This window comes from Sander vitreus, chromosome 4 (assembly GCF_031162955.1).
Source record: "Sander vitreus isolate 19-12246 chromosome 4, sanVit1, whole genome shotgun sequence".
Classification (NCBI taxonomy): Eukaryota; Metazoa; Chordata; class Actinopteri; order Perciformes; family Percidae; genus Sander; species Sander vitreus.
In genome coordinates, this window is record NC_135858.1 from 22,326,868 (window position 1) to 22,340,004 (window position 13,137).

The 13,137-nt window shown below is 39.9% G+C and overlaps 1 protein-coding gene across 1 annotated transcript in view; it reads left to right on the plus strand.

Annotated features, from left to right (window-relative positions):
* The window catches only part of mov10a (Mov10 RNA helicase a), a 17,359-nt gene extending 4,342 nt beyond the window's left edge, over window positions 1-13,017 (plus strand). Inside the window, exons 4-22 of the mRNA XM_078249037.1 lie at window positions 1,033-1,274; window positions 1,379-1,625; window positions 2,179-2,319; window positions 2,418-2,580; window positions 2,653-2,804; window positions 2,901-3,071; window positions 3,605-3,752; window positions 4,525-4,686; window positions 5,122-5,225; window positions 5,357-5,454; window positions 6,375-6,473; window positions 6,672-6,780; window positions 6,859-6,976; window positions 8,125-8,316; window positions 8,406-8,477; window positions 8,737-8,862; window positions 12,042-12,130; window positions 12,407-12,525; window positions 12,687-13,017. Of these exons, the coding sequence (XP_078105163.1) occupies window positions 1,033-1,274; window positions 1,379-1,625; window positions 2,179-2,319; window positions 2,418-2,580; window positions 2,653-2,804; window positions 2,901-3,071; window positions 3,605-3,752; window positions 4,525-4,686; window positions 5,122-5,225; window positions 5,357-5,454; window positions 6,375-6,473; window positions 6,672-6,780; window positions 6,859-6,976; window positions 8,125-8,316; window positions 8,406-8,477; window positions 8,737-8,862; window positions 12,042-12,130; window positions 12,407-12,525; window positions 12,687-12,751 (2,617 nt within the window). The 3' untranslated portion in view covers window positions 12,752-13,017. The remainder of the gene's footprint in view (window positions 1-1,032; window positions 1,275-1,378; window positions 1,626-2,178; window positions 2,320-2,417; window positions 2,581-2,652; window positions 2,805-2,900; window positions 3,072-3,604; window positions 3,753-4,524; window positions 4,687-5,121; window positions 5,226-5,356; window positions 5,455-6,374; window positions 6,474-6,671; window positions 6,781-6,858; window positions 6,977-8,124; window positions 8,317-8,405; window positions 8,478-8,736; window positions 8,863-12,041; window positions 12,131-12,406; window positions 12,526-12,686) is intronic.
* The last annotated feature ends 120 nt before the right edge of the window (window positions 13,018-13,137 follow it).

Here is a 13,137-nt window from a genome sequence, read left to right on the forward strand (position 1 = left end):
GGCAGCAGCGTGGACAGACTGTGGCTCAGGTGGGTATCATCTTTTAATAACATTTGGGCTCTTCCATCGGTAGATGGGTACCAATGATGTTCTGGGCGGTTTAAAACACCTGCTGCAGAGCCCTCCTGTCCTGGGCCGTGCACATTCCAAGCCAGTGTTTGATGTTTTCAGTCAGGATGCTTTCTATAGCTCCTTTTGTAAAAGTTAACAATAACTTTAGGAATTTTGCCTTCTTAAGTTTCCTTAGAAAGTACGGCTGTTGCTGATCCTTCTTTATCAGGGTGGAAATATGTGATGTCCTAACAGGGAGGTAATCGTTTAGACTTTTCACATGCAGTGTTTATGATATGCGTGGTATGGTGGTGCAGAGGTTGGCATTGTCGTAAGAAGGTTCTGGGTTCAAACCTGGCCTTTCTGCCCAGAGTTTGCATGTTCTCCTGCCTGTGTCAGTTTCAAGACGAGCAGGCCACATTGCCCATAGGAGTGAATCTGAGAGTCAATGGTTGTCTGTCTATATTTGTCAGCCCTGTGATAGACTGGTAACCTTTGTCGGGGTGTCTTGTTGGATTTGGGGTCAAGGCACCAAACATGAACTGTGTCCCAAGTTTGCATCCTGCCGGAGACCTTTGTAGCATGGCATTCCCCCTCTCTCTTTCCCTCATTTCCTGTCATATCTCTACGTATGGCTATCAAATAGTCTTAAAAAGCTCAGCAGATTATCGTAAACATTTTTTAACCCTTACAGAGAAATAATGGAACTCAGATAAATGCTCTACCCAATGATATCACTGTTTCCACTAAGAACACTCTGCGTTTGAAGATACTCAATAAAATGTTTATTATTTGAATGGCAATTTTGCAAGTGTTGACATGCATAGGTCCACGACCAATATCAAACTGGGAAAGTTACAAGATGCACTCACTTTGCAGTATTTTACACCCTCTTACAGTTACAAGCCTTACAGTTGTAAACTGCAGCCTGATCGTGTGTGTCTCTCTCTCTCTCTCTCTCTCGCTCTCTCTCTCAAACAGGAAAGAGTTGACAGCTGACAAAGGGGGCATTGAGATCACCTCAGACCCCGCGGCGAGTGGCAGAAAGGTTCAGTTCACTGTGGATCGCCTGAAGGAGTTGTTCATCCTCCGGTTCCACATAGTAAACAAGGGCACAAACTGCATCCATTTCACCTACTACACTGCCTTGCACAAGATCCGCTGTTTCACTCTGGAGGATGAGAGGAGAGTGACCAGAGCTTGTCCGCTGTTCCTCTGTCCTGGTGAGAGTACTAACACTCCTCCGCTCTGTTTTCATTAACAAAAACACTGAAGAAAAATGGTTAATGCTCACAGCTTATTCTCTGCGTCCTTCTTTCTTTCACAGGAGAAAGCTATGAGGTTGTGGTTCGGTACACGCTGAACCACTATGGATATTTCCCTGCCACAATGTACTTTGAGTTCTGTGAGGATCTGCAAGGAGCGGTGCCCTTTTGCATTGTGAGGGAGATGGAAGCAACAGCCAGGACCCCGCTGGCTGTGGAGCTGGGGCCCGTGTCTCCTTACAATCCATCTAAGGAGGTCATATTCAAGCGTGTCGAAAGCGTGATAGTGGACGGAGTGCCTCCTGAGAGGTAAGTTATTAAGAACTGATTGTTCTATTCAAGACTCAAAATAGAAATGCACATTAATGCCTGGTTATTAAAGGGGAACTCCATAGATTTTACACATCTTGGAGAGTGCTACAGCAGCACAAGTCTGTTGTGGCTCCAGAGGGATGTGTGAAGCCTGATAAATGCAGTGCGCTGAAGACCCTTGGGGCTTTTGACAAATAAGGTGTGGAATAAAAAAGATGATATCTCTGGTTCTGCCTCAATTTTAATACTTTTTAACTGACCATTGTGAGTGCTACAATGAGTGCTGTGCTAAAATCATGCTGGTGTCAGCACTGTTGTAGAGAGTTTAACAGATACACAGAGCACACTGTCTTACCATCTCCAAATAGACTGAGTGCAGACCTTTTTCCCCAGCAGCATGAACATTTATTAATACAGATTTCAGTACAATTTGATTAGGAGCTAGTTGAAGCAATTTTCTTCAGTTGTAATTAAAAGTGACCCAGAATAGTTACTGAAATTGGGTTAAATTCATGCATGATGTGTTTGTGTTTTTTTTTTTTCTCTGCAGTTCTGTCGCCCAGCCTCTAAAGATGAAAGTGAAATTAGGAGATTATAGTTACCCTAAGTACCTAAAGGAACTGGCAAAACAAAGGATGGAGGACTCTGAGTACCTCTCTCCAGCTGCCAGGCAGAAACTGCCATCAGTGAAGTGCGGGAAAGATCTAATTATTTACAGCTGACCATGTTTTTTTTTCTGGGCTTAACTCCCTCATCATCACAATGCTTGTGTTTGTACTGTTTGTCCAGGGGTCTCCTCAACTCCCCCTTAAAGATGAAGACATACTCTCATCGATTTCACCTCCTGCTGCACCTGGAAGAGATACAGATGGAGGTGGACATCAGGAAGTATGACCTCCACAATCAAACCATGACTCAAAACCAAAGCAGCAAAAAACTGCTTACACTCAGAGTAAGGAATTCTCACAGCACATATTGTAACTGGGACCAGAAACAAGAGGCCAACGTTAATATTCTCCAACAGGTGCCTGGTGTTGCTGAGAATCGACCATCTGTACTACGAGGAGATTGTCTGAGGGTGTCCAAATCTGGAGACCCGGCCCGGCCCATGACCGTGTACACTGGATATGTTCACAGAGTGGAGCTGGATAGTGTGAAGCTGGGCTTCTCGAAGAGGTAAGAGCTGGACTACAGATACTTGTCTGGTTGAAACCCAGTTTATGTCTCAGACGGTGAATGAAGAACTGCTCTCACTTTCCGCCCCTGTTTCAGGTTGTTGCAGATTTTCATCAGCAATATGAAGTTTGACGTGGAGTTTACAATCAACCGGTACTCCTTGAAGCTGCAGCATCGGGCGGTGGACTTGGCAGTAACACATAAGCTCGAAGAGGTGCTGTTCCCATCTGGTGCAGCAGTGGCTAATCTCTCCATGCCTAAACTCAGGTTCAGTGCCTATACACATACAGTTCATGCGTACAGAACACCAAAAACACTCATAGATGTAGTATCATCTACAAACACACAAACCTAACCACCTTAAAGGGCTATGTCTCATGTACTTGTAGTGCAGAGAAGCTTAAAACTGTCTGGCATTGGTGATAAGAGCGTATGAACTCCTAATGATGAGTGAGTGTGCTCAGCAGCCTTCTACTCAGGTCTCTCTCGGCATTCAGCCATCATATTGTGTGAACAGGCTGTTCTTTTGTTTAATGCAATACACTTTCCCAAAGTGGATATTGGTCAAATTTGGAGCACTATGTTGACTGAGGAGACACACCGGACAAAGTTCACTGTTATCTGCTTAGAATTGTAACAAACTGAGTTTTTTTCTTTTTTTTTTTTTTTTTTTTTTTAAATCTACACATTTTGAATGTTTTTAAGTCAACCCTATTTTTAGCCTCTGCTCCACATTTTGAACATTCAAGTGTTTCATCAATGTGCAAGGTGTAAAGATCGCTTCTCACATTACTCTCCAGGATGTTCAACTGTCAGCTGGAGAACAACCCGGAGCAACATGCTGCGGTCCAGCGCATTGTAGCCGGATCATCAAAGCCCGCTCCTCATCTTGTGTTTGGGCCTCCTGGAACTGGAAAGACAATCACTCTGGTTGAAGCTATGAATCAGGTATAATGTGTTGAGGATGTGCTGTTATTAATCTGCAGTAAGACCCCAACTGACAACTAATTAACTTAACCAGCCTCTTACAATGCGCATCGGGGCAGTCATTTTAGGTTTTGGACCGTTTCTCGGACAAAACAAGACATTTGATGACGTTGGATACTAGGATATTGTGATGTCCGTTTTTTTTACTGTTTTCTGATGTTTTTATTGTTATTTTGACAAGAACAAAAAAGACAAAAAAAAGATAACAGACAGGGCCATCATAGGTAAGGTGAAATGCTGGACATCGTGAAAAACAGGAAATGAAAAGAAACCAGGTTACATTGCAGTATCAAAGTCTGTGGGTTGTTTGTGTCCATGATTGTCTTTTTAAAATCATAAAGGTCCTTATGACCCATGACTTTAATCTATTCAAAGCCAGGGTATTGTAAGGGTGGAGCAGTCTTCCACTCATTCATAGGCTAAAGTCCATTCTGTTGACTTTAGTACAAATTAGATAAAGCAAAGTTCTTAGTCTTGTTGGAAAAAAGGTGATGCCATTTATTTCCACCTTCCAATCGGATTTTAACAACGCAGGTATCAGAATTGACTATGACTGGTAAAATTCAGTAATGCACAACTTGTTTTTTAGTATTGCACAACTTAGATTTTAACTTTAAGTGTTGCTTCCAAGACGCACAAATTGCTACCTTAACCGACACTGTTGTTGATAGAAAATAAAATAAAAAAAACTGTGTATTATAAGTGATGAATTTGACTTTGCTTCCATCGACAGGTCAGCAGGGCAGACAAGTCAGCCCGCATTCTCGCCTGTGCACCTTCAAACAGTGCATGTGACCTCCTCTGTGAGAGACTGATGGTACACATGGATCCTCATCGGATTTACCGTGTGTACGCCAGCAGCCGAAACCCAAACAGTGTCCCCAAGAATCTGCTGGTGAGCAGCCGGCATTTTTACATCCACAAGATAATCTGGTTACTGGCCGTAGCTTTTATTGCTGTTAAATTCTCTACAAACAAAGCTTTGGATATCCTGTGATTCAGTACACTTATGAACCCTAATGATCTAATTAACTAAATGTGTAACCCTGTGTATATTGGACTAATAACATTTTGAGTTTCAAAACTGAAGTTGAAATGTTTACTGTACATGTCACAGTAACTCCTCATTAGAGTGCGTAAAATCCGTGAGTTTACCCGTTTTGGTTGGAACAATTCCTGATGTGTTGTTGAGCCAGAAGTTGGTGACTTGAGTTAACCGAGTAAAGATCAGAATCTTTTCTGCATTTAATCAAAGTGATTGTTGTAAGTGTTGCCTGTTTACTAAAACTATATTTTTCTTACATGTTGTTTCATCTTTTGGCTCTTCCAGAAATATTGTAACTGGGACCAGAAACAAGAGGCCTTTGTGTTTCTAGGGAAACAAATTCTGATGAAATACACAATCATAGTTACAACTTTGGTCACAGCCGGCAGGTAGGTTGCCTGTGTATACAGTAAATAATCAGTATTTGACACGATTTGACTCTTTGGCATCATTATTTAGTTGTACACACCATGAGCCATGTTGCGCCTGCACAATATCTGCTGTGTGTTTCTGTTTATAGACTGGTGTCTGGAGGAATCCCAGTCGGCCATTTTTCCCATGTCTTTTTGGATGAAGGAGGCCAGGCAGTGGAGCCAGAGTGTGTCATTGCCATTGCAGGTATATGCTGATGTACATAATCTTGGCTTCCATTTATCAATCAAGCATGATTTATTCTGGGTCTAATGTTGATCAAATTTGAAGGATATTTCATCTCTGCATCATAATCTAGTGTATACCGCCAAATTTCTGTCACACTGTAAAGAACAGAGTATACTGGCCTTGTGATCAAGAAGAGGAAGAGTTGAACAGATTTCTCCTCAGTCATTTCACAGAACCTGATCCAGATGTCAGTTGCTCTCCTCCTGTCTCTTCTCTTTAAGCAGACAGTCTCTTTATCGCTGTCAGCAACAGGTGATCAGTGCAGTTCATCAGTCCAGTGACAGATGTAGGAATGTAGAGGACAGAATTATTTTTTCACAACAGCTGCAGAAACTGAGCATGAATTGGCGATTTAAAGTAACACCAAAGATTCTTTTGTACCTTTTTAAAATAATGTTTCCAAAATCGTTTCAGTGGTCAATCAACTCGTAACAGGGTGAACAGCACTTCTGCTTTCACTTTGCGGCCCTCTATCGGCTAAAACCGCACTATGCAAGTTTGCCAGATCGGGTAGCGGATCTGTATTCGAATGAGAACAGTAATGGACAATTCCGCTTCCAACCTGTAGGGGGCCCGAAGAGGAAAAGTGCTTTGGTGTTGCTTTAAATAAAAAAAGTTAAAATAAAAAAAAGTCAGAATTAGGACACGCATTGGCCAGAAGTCTGAGAGAAGCTTTTCACTGCTTCCAGACTCCATACAGCCCTTCTCAGAGAGTATATATCAACCTTAATGAGGCTAGACCACCTGTCCTTACGCATTGCACTGTTTTAGTTAAGGTGGTCTTATGATTAAAGGTCAAAATGTAACCATTTGTAGGAGCTACAGCAGTGATGGAAGGGATGCATCTTGTTACTGATTGGTTGGACTTTGTGTCACAGGTCTACTTAGTGCAGAGAATGGTCAGCTGGTGTTGGCAGGAGATCCCAAGCAGCTGGGACCGATCCTTCGATCACCTTACGCACTGCAGTATGGACTCGGTGAGATGAGGGGGATTACCTTATTTTGTCTTGATGTATTCTATCGCACACTATGAGAGTAATTATTATTGCAGTGTTTTTACTGCTAAAAGTGTAAGAATAACTTAAACCGTCACTTCTGCTGGGTTTTCTTTTCATTGTGTCTCCACATGATTTAAGGATATATAAATGTAATGCTGTGACAATGATATCCTTCAGGGCTTTCTCTGCTTGAGAGACTGATGAGACACAACACTTTATATCAGAAAAGTACAGACTCCGGACACTTTGACACCCGCTTTGTCACCAAACTGCTGCGAAACTACAGGTGCGTCTTTCAGTTTTCACCTCCATTTTGCATGTTGTAGTTACTTTAGAATATAATTATTCCGCTTTCTTCACTCAGGTCTCATGCTGCCATTCTGAAAATCCCCAATAAACTGTTCTATGAGAATGAACTGCAGGTGTTTGCTGACCAGTGGGAGCGGGAGATCTACTGCAACTGGGAACACCTGCCCAAAAAGGTGTGTCCGCAAAGATGTTTTTTTATTTCTCAAAACTTCTGAACTGATTTCAATACCGATATAATCCTGATACACAGCAAGTAAGTGTTATAATGGTTACATGTAAAATAGCTGGCCATATTTCTGACCAACTACAGTTTATATATCCCTTGGAAACTCCACCAATCAACTTTGGTGGTCAAAGTTAATTTACTAGTCAGAGAGAATACAAAAGATGCTATTGAGTTGCATTATGGGAAGTGTAGGATAGAGCTGGGTTCAGTCTTAATTTCTATCATTTTACATGGGCTCGGGCTTGCGCTCCAGGTGATGCGTTTCGATTAGCGCGAAAATGAATGCTGAGGAGGTGAAACGGAGGCTGGCCTCTGGCAATTACGTTTTGGTTGCACCGGCAAAGAAAGCAAAGTCTGAGGTGTGGAAAACTTTTGACTCTTCCAAGTGGCCTATAGCCTACATTAGTCATGAATAAATGATGTTAACATTTTTTATAAATGACTCATTCTTGACAAAAGGCAAAAGAGCTGTGTGCGTGCGCACATTTGAATGTCGGGCTGTAAACGGGTTCGGGCTTATAAAAAGCTGTCAATCAAAATGTACTTGTCGGGCTTGGGCCTTGTCGGGCCTAACTTTTAAGGCCCGATTACAGCTCTAGTGTGGGATCCAGGTTTTTGACACTTGATACATTCCAGGGAGTTAAAGTCCAGATATGTCTGCCTCTGTTGCACTAATGTTTTTCCAATCTGTTGATAATCAATTGCATGAGTGTCCCTTTAATGATTCTTAGTTTCACAAGTGTCAACAACATACTATCTTAATGGATTGAACACAGAAAGCAGCCTTGGACTGTGACAGAAAACGAGACCAAAATCATTATGACAAATTAGATCTTATTATGGAGGAAAAAAATCTCGTTTGGAAACAAAGTGGGGCACAAATGAAATTATAGAAAAAAATCTAAACTCTCATTTGGATAAAAGGGAAAGGCGCCGTCTTTCTCAGTCGAGCATGAAACAAAAGCCAAACTGAGCAGAGATGAAAACAAACTAAACGGAACACAGTGTAAACAAAGTATACAGATTGCTGACATCACCAAATAGCATGTACACCACAGGGATAACTGACAAATGCTTACACTTGCACCACTACAGGGTTTCCCACTGATCTTCCACGGGGTGATGGGGAAAGACGAGAGAGAGGCCAACAGTCCGTCTTTCTTCAACGTGTCTGAGATTGAAGTTCTGGTTGACTACCTCACCAAGCTGATTGAAACACAAGGGAAGAAGGGTCTCCCCAAACTCTCTGCAAAAGACATCGGCATAATCGCCCCCTACAGGAAACAAGTGAGTCTGTGCGGTGTTTATTTTTAGAATTGTGGATGAACAGGTAAAACTAGTCATCCATAACATGTTTGCTTTTCACTTTTCAACAGGTCGAGAAAATCCAAAAAGCCCTGAAGTCCGTCTCAGCTCTGAAGCAATGGAGTGATCTCACAGAGCTCAAGGTTAGCGATGCTGCCGTAAACGCCTCCGCCTGTACCTGTTCATCTTGTTTGGTGCTCAGAAAGAAATACAACGATGCTCATTTAAAGTCTCTTCTGCACAGAATCAATACAAGGACATTCAAAAATATTTTGTTAATTTGTTTGCTTCCACGCACAAGTGGAATGAAATGCATTCACAAATACATTCATTCTGTTCATTCACAACTGTGTTATTTGAAATCACATTTTGTACTTTGGCTGTTTCTCTTCACGGTATCAGGTGGGGTCTGTGGAGGAGTTTCAGGGACAAGAGAGGAAGATCATCATGGTCTCTACCGTCCGCAGCAGCATCAACTATGTCAAGATGGACAAAGACTTCAACATTGGATTCCTGTCGAATGAAAAGGTGTTATATCCCTTCCTTCATATAAAGTAACTCAAAGGGCACTCTGAGAGTGCAGACCTCCGCCAAGGCCAATATTCCAGTCTTCTATAATTTGCAAACCTGCAAGCCACCATAGAAATATGTCAAAATATGGTTGTGCTTAGCTAAAGCCTCATCTCAACTGTCCCTTACGAAAGGAAAATATATTTACCAATATATTATTTGTAATATATTGCAATATATTATTTTCCATTACATTTTACAATATATTATATATTGAAAAAACATAATATATTGAATAATATATTGATGATACATATATTATACATATACATATATATGTATAAAATACATATATTATACAATATATTATTATATTATATTATTGCAATATTTTGCAAAATATACAAATGATTGCCGCTTTCAATATATTGCTATATATTGAACATGAATATATATGTGTTTATATATTCCAAAATATATGCTAATTTATATTTATAAATATCCACCATAATGTATTCCCATTTATATGGGAAAACGTATTGGCAATATATGTAAAGATATAGTTTCACATCTATGTTTAATATATGGTAGAATATATTTTAAATATATGGAAACTTATATGGAAACGTAGACATGAAATATATGTACAAATGTGTTTAATATATGGTAGAATATATTTTAAATATATGTAAAAGTATATGGAAACGTAGACATGGAATATATGTAAAAAAATGTGTTTAATATATGGTAGAATATATTTTTAATATATGGTAGCATACATTTTAAATATATGTAAAATTATATGGAAACATATGTACAGATATGCGTTTAATATATGGTAGAAGATATTTTAAATATATGGCATAAATAATTTTTGCCTGGTGTCTTAACCAATACTTTTTATGAAAGTAAAAAAAAAAGGGTACTAAACAACAGTCTGCAACATTAAAGAACGGCGTGTTTATTGCGAAGGCCATATGGTCAAAATTAAATGATTTAATAATAATAATGTAATAACTATGACAATAAATTATTACACTAGTAAATTGCTGTTGAATGAGAAACAACCACCAGATGGGAAAAGGGCCTTTAACAACAACTTTGAATGCACCACGAGGCTGTAAATTACCAGTTTCATTGAACGCACCGTCTGTGTTTTTCCGTCAATTGCAGATTGTTACATCCCAGTGTTGAATCCTCTACAGTGAAATACAGACAAACTTTACACTGTTTAGCTTTAGCTGTCAGCTTTGTAACCGTGTTTAATCCAGCTACTAGCTAGCGGTAGGCTAACGTTAGCTGCTGTCGAGTGTAGTGTTAACTAGCATCACCTGCAGCGACGTTTCTGTTGCGTATAACGTCTGTTTCAGAGCACCAGAGAGCAGAGCAGACATATCAGAGCACCGAAATAAGGCGCCGAAATCCGCGTTGCTATTCGGTCCGGTAGATACAGGTCGTGAAGGCACCTGTGCCGGATTAGCACCGGATTTCGGTACCCAACCCTATTCAGGAAGAAGATTTTTTTTAAGTAAATGTGTTACGTGGAGGCAGGGAATAAAGGACCCAATCGCAGAGAGCAGGCAGGTAGGCAGGAGAAGGCTTGAGGAAGGGGATTTATTAACAAAAACACGGCAGCACTAAGGCTGGTAAAAACCCAGGGAAAAATACAAAAAAAGGCACAAGGCTGAAACAAACTGACGGGATAGGAACTAACTCAATAGACAGGACCAGGACACAAACTCAAGCAGGCAGGACAACGGACACAAAACAATCTAACAAGACACAAAGGGAAACACAGAGGCTAAATAAACTAGATAAGAGCAAACACAGGACAAGACATGACAAGACAGAAAACGGACTATCACAATAAAACAGGAAACAGAACATAATACAATACAAGACCGAAAATCACTCAATGACAAGGAGACAAAACCCACAGTACAAAAACAATCCATAGGGACATACATTAAACAGAAGTACACAAATAGGGAAACAGAACCTAATACAAAGAACAGGAAAACAGGATTACACATAACAGGGAACAGAAATACAAAGCAAAACACCGAAACCATGACATGTTTCAATTAATGATCCAGGCAGCACATTCTCAATGGTGGCTAGAATGGCTCTTGGTCAAAGTTCAATATGGAATGGATTAATCTGCATTATTATTATTATTATTTTTTAACGCGTTATTTTTTTTCTCAAATTAATTGATCGAAATTAACGCGTTATTTTGACAGCCCTAATATAAAAACAAACTATTACATGTAAAAATATAGTGCCCTTTTTGGTCTTGATTGCAATATATTTTTTTATATGTAGGCTATCAATATATAAACATATGGTATATGCATATATGGCAATATATTGGAAAATATAAGTATTAAATCACATATATGGGAATATATGATATTTTCCAATGTACTGCAATATATTTTGGTTTTGTAAGGTGTGTATGTATTATGTACTTCTTAGTTGGAAATATACATACTTAACATCCATTTGTGAAAACCAGAAAACACTTTATCATTATGTACATGTGTACACACATGAAAATGCTTAGACTGAAATCACATCATGAACATGGCTGCTGTAGTGCAGGCAAACCACGCACAGCACATAATATGACCTCCATATTATCAACCAGTGCACAGCAAGGAGTTAATTACTCACAGACAGCCACAGGTTACCGTTATTGTGACTCCTAACTATTAAACTTATGTTGCATATTGCACGATTCGAGGGTGACACTGTGTAACGCTAATACTATAAATATAACGTGATAATCAATCACACAAATATAAAATGAAACTCGATATCTAAACGTCGCCACTGAGTGTCTGTCTGCAGCGTCCCGGGTTGCAGCTGCAAACGTTAGCATAGCGGAGACAGACAAAATACGCAGAGCTACCGCCTAGCCCCGCCTAGTGTATAAGTCATGCCACTTCACTGGTTAAAGTAAGAAATAATTTGTGTATCTGCTCCAAAATTCAGTAGATTCTTCCTTGGCCTATACTACATCCTTCCACCAATTTAATTTAAATCGGACCAGTAGTTTTTCTGTAATTCTGCTAACAAACAAACCGAGCCGAAAAACAGCCCCTTTGCCGGATGTAATAATAATGAAACCAGCAGGATCTTTGACATGTTTATCTCTTCTTCTTTCTTTTTCTATATGTATTCATCTACTGCAGAGATTCAACGTGGCCCTGACCAGAGCCAGGTCCCTGTTGATAGTTGTGGGAAACCCTGTGATCCTCAACAAGGACCCCCACTGGGAGAAGTAAGGCAAAGCAGACCACAGGAGATGTTTTAGCAGTGTTGGGAGGCACAGTGTTGTCTGAAAATACAACAAGAGTAATCTTTCAGTTACAGACACTGATTTAAGTGCCTTGTATGGAAATGTGATTGTAGTTGACAAAACAATCTCACCACAAGGTTTATTTCATTGCTATACTGGAGTTTAACACACACTTTTGCCTCAGTTTACTCAGTTGCCATTTTGTTTTAGATGTCTAAGTTTCCTTTTTTTGCTAACCTTGTGATTTTCCATCTGCAGGTTCATCAGTTACTGTGTGGAGGAGCAGGGTTACACTGGATTTGACTTTGAAGACGCAGAAGGAGAGGATGATATTGTGTCAAGACTGGCAACCCTGAAAATCAACGTGGATTCTGACAGTAAGTGCAGCTATACCTCAGTTTAATCTAAATCTTCAAGTGATATTTGGCTACATCATCACCAGCTATAGCTGAAATGGTTATAATTGCATCTATAAAAAACTTGCACAAAGCAGTCATGAAATATTCTAAAATGTTGTGTCTTCCTGCATTTGTCATAGATCCTGTAGAAGAGGAGAGTGCCCTCCAGCAGTATCTGGACCCTGAGTGGAAACATGAGCATTAACATCTCCCTTAGACAACCAACATAAAACAAAGAACCATTGCAGTGATATCCTTAAAACATTAAATGTAAGCACTTAAAGATGCGTATCAAGTATCAGCATTTCATTTTTCCTCTCTATTAGTTTTAAACACAACATTGGCGTCTATTATTTAAGACTATAACACTTTTATTAACTTTTCTAAGAGCAGTGTTCATATTTTTGGTGCAATAAAACCGCACGGTTTGTGATGACAATGTCAAAATGAACCAGTGAACTTTTTCCTCTCTTCAGTGGCTTTTTTAATTGAGCTGTCACTTAGCAGCAAGTTCAATCAGCATGAACCTCACTGCACACAAGCAATTCATTTTCTGAGTGCGAAAAATAAGGAGCAGAGTACTGCACATTT